At 35.0% G+C, this 15371-nt stretch overlaps 1 protein-coding gene across 2 annotated transcripts in view; it reads right to left on the bottom strand.

The window, feature by feature from the left end:
* Positions 1-6632: 6632 nt before the first annotated feature.
* Positions 6633-15371, bottom strand: part of LOC146999346 (uncharacterized) — a 133533-nt gene continuing 124794 nt past the window's right edge. Inside the window, exon 2 of one of the 2 annotated variants that reach the window (XR_015039645.1) lies at positions 6633-7817. Coding sequence is in view for 1 of the 2 variants with exons in the window: in XM_085811407.1 (XP_085667533.1) it covers positions 7536-7817 (282 nt within the window). In the remaining variant the exon portion in view is untranslated. The remainder of the gene's footprint in view (positions 7818-15371) is intronic. The other variant, XM_085811407.1, reaches the window with a different exon arrangement.

Below are 15371 nucleotides of genomic sequence, written 5' to 3'. Positions count from 1 at the left end.
GAGACAGAATCCGGATCGATAATTGGAAGGTAACGGACGAAGCAAACAATAGCGATCATAATAATATCTATTTTGACGTCTCCAGCATTCATTACCCAACATGGAGAAGATCGAAAATCAATGTACGACATACCGACTGGCTAAGTTTCAAAAGGTATATCTCAAAATCTTTAGCAGACCCTAGAAATCTGACAACTATCGAAGAAATCGATAAATATGTAAGAGAAGTTACCACTAGTCTTCACGAGATCTATCAAAGAACAGTTCTCTCACATAACTCGAAACCAAGATCGCGCACCTGTCCATGGTGGACAAAAGATCTCACTATTCTCAGGAAAAAGGTCAGAGCAACAAGGAAAAGATTCCAAAAAACAACTGGAGAGGAAAGGACCCATAACAGGCTGCTTTACCAGAGGGTACGTGCACAGTACCGGCAAAAGATGTATAAAGAAAAGAAAAAAGCATGGGACATGACATGGAACAAAATCACTGTTAGCTCTCCGTTCGGAACATACTTCGATCTAGCTAAAGGGAAGAGCATGGATCCATTACAGATAGGTTCAGTTCAAAAAGAAGATGGCACAATGACGAACACAATTGAGGATACAATTAGAGAAATCATGAGGTTCCATTTTCCAGAAGACGACCCCAACGAGGACTCTACATACCATGCAGATATTCGTTCCCAATCAACCGAGATTCCAAACTCGGAAGACGATCAGCCGTTCACACTCGAAGAAATGCAACGTACGATAAACTCAACACGCCGAGGTAAAGCTCCTGGGCTGGATGGCCTCACGATTGAAACCATTGAAGAGCTTAGGCTCGCGGACGACAAACAAATTCTAGCACTCTTTAACAAGTGCCTTGAATTAGGTTATTTTCCAAAGGAATGGAAAAACGCAGAGCTAGTATTGTTCCAGAAAGAGGGAAAACCAAAGTCCATGCCCAGTTCTTACAGACCTATCTGCTTACTCTCAGCGTGGGGCAAGGTCCTTGACAAGATGCTTACGCAGAGATTAACGTATTACCTGGTCAAAAACAAACTACTAAACCCCGCCCAATTCGGGTTTACTAAAGGGCGGAGCACCACCGACGCCCTCAACCGTGTTCAAGACATCATCTTAAATAACAGACAAAATAACCTCCATACGTGTATAATATCGCTTGACGTAGCTTCCGCATTCAATAAACTATGGTGGCCAGCGCTCAAAACAAAACTAAAAGACCTGCGATGTCCAAAGAATCTTTACCAACTGATCGCAAGCTACCTCACAGAACGTCAAGTGACCTACAAAAGAGATGGCTTAAATATCACGATGAATTACCACAAAGGAGCCCCACAGGGGTCTAATATCGGACCCATCTTGTGGAACATAATTGCAGACTCAGCGCTGAACATCAACTTTGGAGACAATGCCAAGATACAAGCTTACGCCGACGATATTATACTCATAATAGACGGTGGCAATAGGACAACAATAGAGCGTAAAGCAGACGCAGCACTCAAATTGCTTGCAAAATGGAGTCAAGACAACAAACTGTGTTTCAGTATTGAAAAGACACAGATGATAGTCTTTCCAAAAAGTTCAAAAATAGACGCGAATCCACCACGCATAAAGTGGGAAGGGCATCCATTGCGACGCCAGAATACCATTAAATACCTCGGATTCACGCTTGATAAGAAGCTCACGTGGGTATCACATCTTACGGAAGTCCGAGATAAGACGCATCGAATCATCAATAAACTAAACAGGATAATCACAGACAAGTGGAGCCAAAAGGGGCGCCTGTTAAAACATCTATACCTTAATGCAATTGAACGCATGATCCTCTACGGCTGCCCAGTCTAGATGAATGGCACAGCAAGAATATGTCAAAAACTACATCAAATACAGCGAGTAATCCTGTTAAAAATCACCAGTGCGTATAGCACCACATCAACCGCAGCACTTCAGGTCTTAGCTGGCACGCTCCCACTCGACCTAAAAGCAGAATTAGAAAGATCAATCTATCGACTTCTACATTACAAAGAGGACCTTCACACTAAAAAAGATTTACATCTATCATATGCCAGCATAGAAAGCTTCCAAGATTCCCCTAACTTACACCCAGGAGATCTACCCATCCTTTCCTGGTGCAAATCGCCACCCTCAGGACAACAAAGAGAGATTTTTTCTGACGGTTCAAAAATTTCAGGACGAGTAGGGGCAGCGTTCACGGTCTTTTCGAACAATGAAGAAATTTATCAAGCACAATTCCGTCTAAGCGATCATGCTTCAGTCTTCCAAGCCGAGTCCCTAGCACTCAAAGAAGCAGCACTATGGTTAGGTACACAACCAGCAGCTCACACTTCATTCTTCACAGATAGCATGAGCGTTCTGAATGCGCTGAATTCCTTTCCTCCAAAACATCCACACACGGCAGCACTTAGAGAGATCTTCTTGACGTTAGGCTCTTCCATACCTTTAAAGATCAACTGGATAAAAGGACATACCGGGCAGAAAGGCAACGAACGAGCGGATGAACTAGCTAAGACTGCAGCTCTTAAACCAGAAATTGACAAGGAAGTTCCGCTTTCCGCAGAAGTTGCAAAAAGGCTCCTCAAGACAGCATTTCAAGAGACATGGGCATCACGATGGCAGGAAGAAGAGACAGGAAGATTTACTTACAACATCTTCCCAATACCTTCTCTCAAGAGGCTGAAATGCAACCGACTCTTCCTCCAAGCCTGTACCAACCACGGGAAATTCCCAGCGTATTACAGACGTTTCCTCAGACGGGACGTCAACTGTTCTTGCGGTTTTCGCGGGGAAGACGCGGACGCACTTCATTACCTGCTCTCCTGCCCTCTGACAGAGCACCTTCGACAGCAGTTCTTTCCTTCCGACTACATCACATATCCTGTGAATAGACTGTTCACGGACTATTACTGCAACAAGGGCATCTTAGAGATAATGAAGCAAGTGAATGAAAATAATTATATCCAAGAAACTACAGATTAAAGTAAAATGTAGAAAGGCGGCCTAACCGTCAGATTGCTAGCAATGAATAGGATAACTTCCTAACCCTGTAGTGCCATTAACTCAGTTTGGCGGAACAGGTTAAGTAAAGTGACCATATATCCTTACTTTAGCGTGGCGTAATTTATCATACAGACTTGGTTACAACTTGTTTGTATTCCTATAATGTCTTTAGCATCAGAGGGGTTATCTCTTTCGACCATCCCTTTCGAGCTGAATTACTTTTGTGAGGTATAACTTTTCAAATAAAGAGATTCTGCCATCAATGTTATCGCTACACGAAAATAATAATATAATGAACATAAAAATGTATGGCAACACCTAACATGCTATCGGAAATTCTAAACATATACCGCTTTTATTATAAAACTTTTTAATTAGTTTACTAGCACTTAGAGACCAATTTTCTTTAAGCTTTATCAAATACAAATTGAGAATAAATTTTTCCTTAAATTTTATGAAAAAATTGTTGAGAAAATTTGATATGAAGGGAAAAAATTCTCTTCATTTAAAAGCTCATGAATTCAAATTTCTAATAAGAGCCAGACTTCTTGCATTTCTGCTTGGATATATTATAATTTCACAATGATTTGGTTTGTTTTACTTGATTATGGAAAACATTTGAAGGATATCTGTCTAAGGGAAAGGATGCCTTCGTGGAGGACTTTCTAAGGGAAACTGGCTAGTATTCACGTTACACCGGGGTAAAACCACGAAAACGTACATGCAGCTGTTCGCAGGGATTTGAACCCTGGACTTAATAACCAGTGGTAGGTTAGTCAGGCTACATAGTATTTGGATGGAACCGTACTACACAAAAAAGAGCATTAGTTTTGTATATCGAATTTGGATAAATTCATTTCAGAATAAATAGAGTTTGGATGCAACAGGAGCTGCCCTGTGCAAAAGTAACCTTAAGTCTGCACATAAAGTTTGGATAATTTCAGTTCGTGATAAATAGAGTTCGCATATAACTGGAACTGCAGGAACATTAGTTTCATAAAAAACACATTTTTCTGATAAAATTAATCAATGAAATTATTTATTATTTCACTAACATGCAGACTATTTTTATTTCAACCAACGCACATTCATATTTATTGTTATTTAGCGGAAATGACTTCTGTATTTAAAATTTAGGGTGTAATTTGAGCCGTTCTTCACAAAAAAGGACATTAAACTTGTACGTAGAGTTCAAATACTGTTTAAAAAAGGACATTATTATTTATTATTATTATTTTTTTTTTTTTTTACATACAGTTCGAATAACTTGTATTTGGGATATATAGAATCTGAATGTAATTGTAACTCTGCTATACAATATATCAATAAACTATCAATATCTGCTAAAACAACGTTTTTGTAAATATAACTTACCACCAGGAAAATAAAATACAGTACTAAGAGACTGTTTTACCCTTCATAGCATCTGTAGATCTGAACTCTCGTAGATCTCTAACCCGAAGTAAACCACTTTTTCAACATTAAGGTTACAGTTAAGGTCTCTAGTTATTCAATATTTTCGCGTCTTGTCGTAAGTTTTCTTTTTTTTTTTTTTTTTTTTTCTTCCTTCCTTTATTATCATATTTTTGAATGCAGTGTGGAAAATGAGGATGAACAAACAGGTAAGCAGACTAAAGTAGTTTAACTGGTTGGCAAAGCAATAAAGAATCTAAGAAATTTTTCTGTGCCAAAAGTATACTGTTACCTGGAATACAGAACAATGAATGGAATACAGAACAATCTTTCTTTTCTTTTATGGGAACTGGCAAATAATTTTATTTTTGAAGTGCTGAGTATTTCAGGACTAAGTTTGAAAAATTTTCTTCATAAGTTTTTAGAAATTGAAATAATATCAAACTGTTAAATAAAAATGTTACTCGATGTCTCGTGCCTTATTAATTTATATGACATAAAGAGAAAAGTAATTAGTTTAAATAATAATTAATTCTAGACAGAAGAGAAGAATTAATTTTCAAAAAGGGAGTAAGCGAAGTAATTAGTTTTCAAAGCTGAAGAAATGCAATTAATTTTATTTATTTTATTAATAGAATTAATTTTATTTTAGAGAATGAATATAATTATATTAATAGAATTAATTTTATTTTAGAGAATGAATATAATTATATTAGAGAATTTACATTATTTTGTTATTAAAGTAGGCTTTTTTTACAGGTTTCTTTATTATTCGGAATCATTAGATTCTATCAATATCGTTTTATTATTAGAACAGGTTTATTATTAAAGTAGGTTATATTTTATTATTAGAATATTAGAGAAAAATAATAATATTTTATCCTTAATTATTTTATTAAGAGAAGTAATAATAATTTATTATGAGGTTATTAGAGAGAGTTAATGTAGTTTCATTTATTTTATTTCGAAATTATTATTATTTTATTTTTGTTTATTTTATTATGAGAATTCATATTTTTTATTTATTTGAATTAAGAAAGTTAACATTAATTTATTATTCGGATATTAAAGGGAATTAACACAGTTTCATTTATTTTATTAAGAGAATTAATATTGCTGCCAATTTTGTAAATAGGCAGATGGTTTTAGTGCAATTATATGTATGAAATTATCGTATTTTTCTGTGTAATGTAAATGAAAATCTAAAGAGACGAGTTATGCCGGAAAAATAACAATAGAGGGGCAATTCTATTTAACACTGAGTAAATGGATATCTCGATAATTTTTTAGATATCGCCAAGCTAGCATCAGTTTCGGCAACTATTTTTTGTCGCCAAATTTGACACTTCACTTAAAAATACATCAAATGAAATTCTGAGAAGAGATACTAAAGTCGAATCGAAACAGAATATTCCGCAGAATATAATTCCGCAGAAACAGAATATAATCGCGCAATGCGCGACGCGTTCGATTCAATGACAAATTATAACATAAAGACGTATAGCATATTGTTACAAAACGTCCAACTGCGGTAAGATAGCTTCCCCGCAAGGCGGGTTTAGGGTTGAGAAATGGCGAAGAAAGACAAGGCTGCCAGATTTGGCGCGATATAGCCTATTTGGCGACAAAATTGGCGATATACCATAGATAGATGGAGAACATTCTGGAACGAATTCTTACCGGTTTATCCCAGAATATTTTCGAAGGCAAGTCAAATCTATATAAATCCTGCCTGTACGCGGAGTAGTAGGGAGTATCGTCAGTGTATCGCGAGTTAGTGCAACGTCAGTTTTATCGAGCAGTGTATCGCGAGTTAATGCATCGAGAGTGAGCATCGTTGAGGCTATAGAGTGTATCGTCGACTGCATCACGAGTTGTAGCGTGGAGAGTCTCAAGAGTATGTTGAGTTACGCGAACGACCAAGCCGAGTCGGGAGATGTACTCTAGTGCTTTGCCGTGACGCTGTCTTCATTGCTATACCCTAATAGTCTGAAGGCTGTGTTGCTGATTGTTTCAGCGTGTTTGTTATAGATTTTCGACGCCTGTAAACGTGTTTTTGGAGCTGTTCAGAGTAATACTGGATAATAAATTGTGTTTTTATTCTTTGTCAAATATTGTCGTCCATCTCTCCAAATCCACAAACCAGTAGAAACGCATTAATATAACTATCATGACCACAGAACTAGAAGGGAGTATTAGTGTATGGAAGCAAAGGGGAGCATTGAGGCTCACGAAATGATCCGATATTGCAAAATAAAAGGAAGGGCTGGAATATGTGTGAAGCAAAGTAAGTCAATAAATGTGGGTTCATTAAACAGGCAGTAGTTCAAAATAAGAAGGTTATCATTCTATATCAATAGGATGGATAAGGTATACAAATGCAATACTATACAAATACAATGAAAATACAAAAAAAAAAAAAAAATACAATGACAGAAATTGTAAGAAAATGCATATATGAAAACTACGTAGAATTTACATTATTTTTGCCGTGTGCAGCAAATGATCTAAGATCATAGTCCCCCTCACCCTTCAAGTATTTAATAACTGAAAATGTTGAATGAATTTAATTGTTCACAATCAAGTGCTTTGGCGTACAATTTTGTGTTTGCGTTTTTGAGATAAGTTTCGATAGGGTCAACTCCGTGATGTGTTTGATTTCTAACATAATAATGAGCATTTGTATTAGTGCAAAGAAAGCGATTTTGAATTTTTTTGTAATGTAACCTTTTGTAGCAGAGGTTCATGCAGCTGAAGCATAAACTAAAATAGGTTTGATTATAGAGATTATAGAGGTTAGGTGTTTCTTCCTAGGGTTTAATTAGAATATTTTCCAACACGGGGAATTAGATTATTAATAATGTTACTTGCTTTAATTTTAGTATTATTTATGTGATTATTCCATTTTAATTTTGCATTAAAATAATACCCAGGCATTAAGCAGTCTTTATTACAGGTACAATTTCATTGAATAGCTGACAAGTGGACTTAGCTTTTTTCTGTCTAATAATAAGTAATTGTGATTTCTGTGCATTGATTGCAATTCTGTATGGAGTACACCATCTCTCAATGTAAGGTATTTGATCTTGCAACTTTTTATTGCATGTTTAACATTAGTTGACCTTGCAGCATGTGCTGTATCATCGGCGTAACATCCAAGAAAATACTGTTGCTTAAGATTATCCTTGAGAAAATCAGCCACATAGAAAAGGTAAAGAATAAGACCAAGGATTGATCCTTGGAGGACACCGGCTGTAATGATGTCAGAGTAATCACTTCCTTGTGCAACAAAGACTTTTCTGTTCCGTTTTCACAATCATTTGCATTTTCAAAATCCAGTTTCCTCTTGAAGCCCTGTTTTGTATTTGATCTATTGACCTGTTGAAAAAAAGAAAGAGAGTTAGTTTCATATGTTAAACAAGTTCTGAATTTCTAGCACTAAATCTAATTTCTAGTACTCAGAAATAGTAGACTAAACTAGCACTCGTTCTCCATTTTAACATTGAGGTAATTGGCGAGATGGCGCTAAGCTGGAGAAATTTTGATTGACTTATTTTTGTCGCCAAATTAAGCCAGAAATCGCTAAAAGTCTCCAGACTTATATAACTGTAACTGTGTATGTTTTCCAGAAATTTCAAGAAGTCGAAGCCACTGGAAATTTCTTGGCGGCTGGGGAAAACTATGTAAGACAGGAGAAAGCATAAGTTCCCAATTTAGTTCAGAGTAGTAGCTCATAGTATTGAGAGTCTTGCGAGATCACTGTTCGAGCATGTGTGGCTTTTTATATTCAGCGTTCTTAGAGGTTTGAAAATGTATTTATAATTTGATTACAAATACCTATGAAAAATTCTAGACCTGTAAAGTGTTTTGGAAAAAATAAATTTCATGAAGTTGTCGTCGGTTCTGCGATAACAGCTCTCATCGGTCAACAGGCTATGTCATTGGTCAACAGTCTTTGAGTGGGAATGAGTTGGGAAGTCATGTTTAATCATTCAAGTTTGTTCTGCAGGGGAAAAAGTTTCTAAAGAACCTTTTATTTATTAATTTTATGTGCAAAGAATTTTTTATGTAGTTTATGTAACAAGTTTGTTCTGCAGGGAAAAAAGTTCCTAAAGAACCTTTGTAAGATAGTCATTAAGCTGTTATAAATTAGATATGAAAAGCTGCGTGCTCTTAAATACAAAATTCCAGCAGTTATCAGTAATTGGTTGTTTCACGGGATTAGCTAGAAATTGAATAATGAGAGCTGTTTTATCCAAAACGGAGTCACTTAGTAAATTTTTTTCTATAATTTTCCCTAATTCTGGTGAAATTATGATCGAAAGTATTTAGCAAAGACAATCAAAAAGCGGTTTTTCCCTTTTCCATTGGTCAGATACTTGCTGTTACCCAAATTAAATATAAAGTGGGTTAATTAAATTAATTAATTAGTAATATTAAATATTGATTTAATTAATTATTGGATTCATTTAACTGATTAATTATTTTTTACATTTAATTAATTACTTTTAATTACTTTTAGCCATAAACATTTCATCAGGAAGAAATTAATTAATGAATTAATTATAAAAGATTTTAATGAAATAAATTATAATCATTGGCATTAAACTTAAAATATATTCATTTAATTAAATGAATTTAAAATTTATTATATAAATTTAACCTAATAAATTAAAATTTTATTATTTAAATTTAAAATCTTTAATGGGAAAAAGTTAAAAGGAGAACTAGGTAAGCTTATTTGGCATCATAATTTATGTAAGACTAATAATCTTTAAGGAAAGTGAAGCTCTAAAAATATAAAGAAATATTTAAAAAAATTATTAATTTATTTATTTATAAGTCAGAACAAAACAACTCAATCTGACTCTTTCGCTTTTGGAACTATGCCAAAGAACATTGAATTCAGTTGAACAGTCAGACTCAGACGAACGCATTCGCAAGGCAGCTGGAATGCTGTCTATTTTTCACTATTTTTGTTGTGTTCTCGTGTTTATACGTTTTATATGTCATTTTCTTGTTTATACTTGTATTGTGCAATTATTTAATATAAGTTTGTGTTTAAAACGAGGACGGGTATCTAGTTCCTTCACATTACATCACAACATAAAAATTCTGGAGGCACCGGCGAGATTAAAGGAATATTGAATTCAGGTTTCGTCAGCACTGCAACGCTGCATTCGGTACAGTAATGGATACTACTGGATACTTTTAGCTTCGAACTTCATTTAAAGACCAAGCAAGATAAGTATTTTTTTTTTCTTTTTTATAAGTTTGACTTGCATTGCACCATTACGTCGTAATGGAAGACAAGGTAAAGATTGCAAAAAATAGTAGAGGTAGAGAGCGAAAGCTGCTCTTACCAGAATTAATTTCAAATTTCATTAATGATGACAAGCAATTATTCGAAAACACGATTTAATGAATAAACTTCAAAAAATTGAAAGCGTTTATTCTGATTTTGACAAGGCAGACGCAGAACTTCCGCCGGAAAGTTCTGAAATGCAAGAATTTGAGAAAAAATATTATGAAACCAAAGCCAAATTACAACAAGAACTTGAAAAATTAAATGTTACTGTTAATATGCAAGTTACTAATGTTAATGAACGTCAAATACCAGGTTATAGTACTACAAATACTGCTAATAATTTTAAATTACCGAGAATAAATATGCAGTCTTTTAACGGTAATTACAGAAACTGGATGTCTTTCAAGGACTTATATGTATCATTAGTGCATAACAATGAAAATGTAAGCAATATTCAAAAATTTCAATATCTAAAGGGTTTATTAACTGATGAACCAGCTTCTATTATTAAACATATTCCCATTTCAGAAAATAGTTATATGGAAGCCTGGGGAAAATTATTATCTAGGTATGATAAGAAAAAACAAATTGTCACATCACTAATAAAAACTTTTATGGATCACTCTTGTGTAATTAATGCAAACGCAATTAATTTGCGAAAAATTGCCGATATATCTGATGAGATTATCAGAGGTTTAAAATCTATTGATCCAAAAGCTAATGAAAGGGATGTTTGGCTAATTTATATTTTATTACAGAAGTTTGATAACGAAACATGTAAACAATGGTCTGAGTTTTCAGCAAAAGTGGAATTTCCTACTTTTGAAATGTTTATTCAATTTATAAATGATAGATGTTCCTCTTTAGAAATTTTCCACGAAAAAGAAAGGGAAAAAACTCAACCTAGTGTTAAAAGATTTTCTGTTAACAAAAGTATCAAATGTATTATGTGTAAATCAGATCATTTTCTTTTCAAATGCCCCAAATTTAAAGCACTAACTGTCAAAGAAAGAAATCAATTTGTTACGAAAAATAATCTTTGTTTAAACTGTTTGTCTAGTCAACACAAAAAATCTGAATGTATGTCTCAACATCGTTGTCATTATTGCCAGTTATTGCATCATACTACTCTGTGTGAAAATCAATTAAAAAGTTATTCCACATCTGCGCCTCTTTCTGAGAGCAATTTTCAGTCAGAACAGCAAAGAAAGAATGCAACCGCGAATAAAACACCAGACATTGCGTCTACGAATGAAAACAAAAACGGAACTGTAATTCAAAATAATAGCATTCAAACAACTTTTGGCTTATTGCCAACTGCGTATGTAAATGTAATTGATTCGATGGGTCAAAAACGTAATATTAGAATGCTTTGTGATAGTGGTTCCGAATCAACATTATTATCTGAATCTTGTATTAATTTATTGGGATTTAAAAGAAAAAAATGCGCGTTTTCCTGTCAAGGGTTTAGCTGACTCAGAATTCGCAGTTACAAAAGGTTGCGTTGAAATTGAGTTGATGTCAATCCATGATACATCAGTGAGAATGCCAATTAAGGCATTTGTATTAGATAACTGCTGCGCTTCCAAGCCAAAAAATAAATGAGAAAGACTTTTCGCATTTGAAAAATGTAAACTTAGCTGATCCATATTTTCACATTCCGGATAAGATAGATATTATTCTAGGATCTGACTACTTGTTTTCTATTTTACTTCCTGGACAAATAACTTGTTCTCAAAGTGATTTAATTGCTCAAAACTCAATTTTTGGTTTCCTCATATCCGGAAAACTACCGGAATTTCAAACGAAATCAAATTCAATTTCAAACTTGCATATTTATGAAATAAATATTGATAGCGAATTGAAAAGGTTCTGGGAATTAGAAGTGCCAAATTCAAGTGACATTGTATTCTCACCTGAAGAGCAATTTGTTGAAACGCATTTTCAGGAAAATTACTCAATTAATTCAGATGGTCGTTTTGTTGTGAAGTTGCCATTTTTAAAATCTAAATCTGAATTACGTAATTCAAAACCAGCTGCACTTTCTCGATTATATGCTATGGAACGTAAATTTAAGGAAAACTCGGAATTTGAAAACCAATACAAGGATTTTATGCATAAATATGAAAATTTAGGTCATATTGAATTGGTCACACAAAACTGTTTAAATAGATTTCAGAATGAGCAATATTTCCTTCCCCATCATGCAGTGATCAAGCCGTCTAGTACAACTACCAAATTAAGAGTCGTTTTCGAGGCTTCATGTAAAACTTCCAGCGGTAAATCATTGAATTCAATCTTGGGTGTTGGTCCTAAATTGCAACGAGACATTTTTGAAATTTTACTTAATTTGCGATTTCCGGAAATAGGTCTTTTCAGCAGACATAGAGAAAATGTACCGTCAAGTTTTAGTGTCCAATGAGGATCGGAACTACCAACAAATACTTTGGAGGTTTAATCCTAATGAAGAAATACGCACATACATGTTAAACACCGTAACATATGGTTTAGCTCCAGCTTCTTTCCTAGCCACTAGGTGCATTAAGCAAATTGCACTAGATTATTCAGAAAATATTGCTGTTTCTTATACTTTACTACACGATGTATACATGGATGATTTGCTATCGGGTTCAAGTACCGAAAGTGATGCAATATCACTTTGTAAGGAAATTACCAATATTTTAGAAACGCACGGTTTCCACCTACGAAAGTGGAATTCTAATAATTCAAATGCATTTTTGCAGAATTTCAAGAACATTGTTCAACGGACACTAATTTAGAAATAATTCCTAATGATAAGGAAAGCACGAAAGTCTTAGGATTATTTTGGAACTCTTCAACAGACACATTCATTTTCAAACCCACACTTGCACTCACCTCACCGCTGACAAAAAGACACATTTTGTCCCAATCGGCACGCATTTTCGATCCATGGGGATTAATTTCACCATGTACTGTTGTATTGAAAATTTTTTATCAAAAGCTCTGGCTTACAAAAGGGGACTGGGATTCTCCTATTTCACAAAGTCTTGCTTCAGAAATCTTCCAATGCAGTTGAACATTTTACCGTTCCTAGAGGTGTCACGCTTATTTCCTCTGACACATTTGAATTGGACGGCTTTTGCGACGCTTCAACACTTGCTTACGCTGCTGCAATATATTGCAAACAAATACACGGAAATGAAATCAAAATTTCTCTCTTAGTTTCTAAAACTAAAGTCGCACCTATCAAACACGTATCTGTTCCTAAATTGGAATTATGCAGTGCTCATTTGCTTTCAAAGTTATATTGTGCAGTCATGAACACTCTCAAAAAATATAAGTTTGATGTTTACGCTTGGACTGACTCCAAAGTTGTACTTTCCTGGCTTTCCGCGCAACCCCGTAAATGGAAGACCTTTGTAGCAAACCGGACGTCTCAAATAATCGAAGTACTTCCAACAAAATACTGGAGGCATGCCCCTTCCAAAGAGAACCCAGCAGATATCGCTTCGCGTGGTATTGATCCCAAATGTCTTCCTAATTGCAACTTGTGGTGGCCCAAGTTGGCTTTTTTTGGATTCGTCTCACTGGCCGAAAGAGGAATCCGCTTCCAAAGAAATTAAGGATCTAATTAAAGCTGAGCAAAGATCTGATCCTATATTTTCATTTCATAGTGCTACATCAAATGAATTATATAGTGATTTATTTGAAAATATTCATCATTTTCTAAGATTATACGCATTTTAGCATATTGTTTAAGATTCATCAATAAGTGCAAAACCAATAACAAATGTCAAACACTTATAACTGATTCCTTTTCTCCACTCACTTACACGGAAACTAAAAATGCAGAGATAATCATAATTCGGTGGGTTCAGAAAGATTATTTTAATGAAGACCTAAAATGCATTAAAAATCAAAGATCGTTGCCTAAAAAAAGTCAGTTACACTCCCTCCATCTATTTATAGATGAAAACAGTCTTTTACGGGTGGGAGGGCGTTTAAAAAATTCAGAATTGTCTTTTACTTAAAAGCACCCAGTAATTCTACCTGCTAAACACAAGATAAGTGAGCTCATCGTAAAAGAAAAGCATGTGACGTATTTACATGCTGGTGCTTCATTACTGTCCCACATTATCAAACAATCATATTGGATCATAGGTGGAAAAAAGCTCATTAACAAATGTGTTCACAAATGCTTCAAATTTAAAGCATCCACCGCATCCCAGCTTATGGGTAATCTACCTAAGCATCGTGTAACACTAGAGAGGCCTTTCTTCAACTGCGGAGTGGACTATGCCGGTCCTATTTCAATCAAATTCAACAAGGGTCGTGGAGCAAAATTAACCAAGGGTTACTCTATTTATTTGTCTCGCTACTAAGGCACTACACATCGAGGTAGTGAGCGATTTAACCACTGATGCATTTTTAGCTGCTTTGCGTCGCTTTAGTGCTAGACGAAGAGCTCCAAGTCACATTTACAGCGACAATGCAACAAACTTTGTTGGGGGCTAATTGAAAGCTCAGCGAAATACAACGATTGTGGGCTTCACTTCCTAAGGCTTCACTTCCTAAGGGCTTCACAACGGCTAAGCCGTTGCTCATCATTTAACTCAAGCATAAATAGAATGGCACTTTATAATTCCAGCATCTCCTCATTTCGGAGGAATTTGGAAGGCCGCAATTAAATCAACCAAATATCACTGTAAAAGAGTAATCGGTGAAACTCTACTTACTTTCGAAGAATTGACAACTCTATTGGCTCAGATAGAAGCCATTTTAAATTCTCCTCCGTTATGTAGTGTAAACAATACTGACATTGATTGCATTAATATTCTCACTCCTTCACATTTTCTTACAGGAGACGTGATCCTATCCCCTTCTGAACTACCTCTTACTAGTCCTGCCAATATACGGAATAGGTGGGATCTCATTCAAAAGATGCGGAAGGACTTCTGCAAATCATGGACCAAAGCATATCTATCTTCTCTTCAAACCAGAAAAAAATGGAAGGGCACTCAGCCGAATATAAAAATTGGATTCATCGTCCTGTTAATAGATGAGGGTCATCTTCCAGGTTCTTGGCCACTAGGACAAGTGGTCGAACTTCATCATGGTGCAGACGGACTAGTTCGTGTGGCCACTTTTAAAACTAAAAACTCTATTTTCAAAAGAAACATTCATAAATTAGCACCTTTGCCCATATATCAGGACTAATGCCTGATAGGGTGGGAGTATGTTCCGGTGCACCGGAACAGAACAACTCAACCTGACTCTTTCGCTTTTGGAACTATGCCAAAGAACATTGAATTCAGTTGAACAGTCAGACTCAGACGAACGCATTCGCAAGGCAGCTGGAATGCTGTCTATTTTGCACTATTTTTGTTGTGTTCTCGTGTTTATACGTTTTATATGTCATTTTCTTGTTTATACTTGTATTGTGCAATTATTTAATATAAGTTTGTGTTTAAAACGAGGACGGGTATCTAGTTCCTTCACATTACATCGCAACAATAAGGTTAAAAAAAATTATTTATTTATAATGTTGCTTTTTTTCTTTAACATCATAGTAAATGTTCTTCAGGGTACAGCCATAGGGTTGAGCCGATGTTACATTCACAAAAATGGAATCAAACCTGCAA

Source organism: Stegodyphus dumicola, chromosome 1, assembly GCF_044657685.1.
Source record: "Stegodyphus dumicola isolate Sdum_Otavi_A_Nest chromosome 1, ASM4465768v1".
NCBI classification, from domain to species: domain Eukaryota; kingdom Metazoa; phylum Arthropoda; class Arachnida; order Araneae; family Eresidae; genus Stegodyphus; species Stegodyphus dumicola.
Note: the sequence above shows the minus strand (reverse complement) of the source record. Positions and strands in the feature narration are given on the sequence as shown.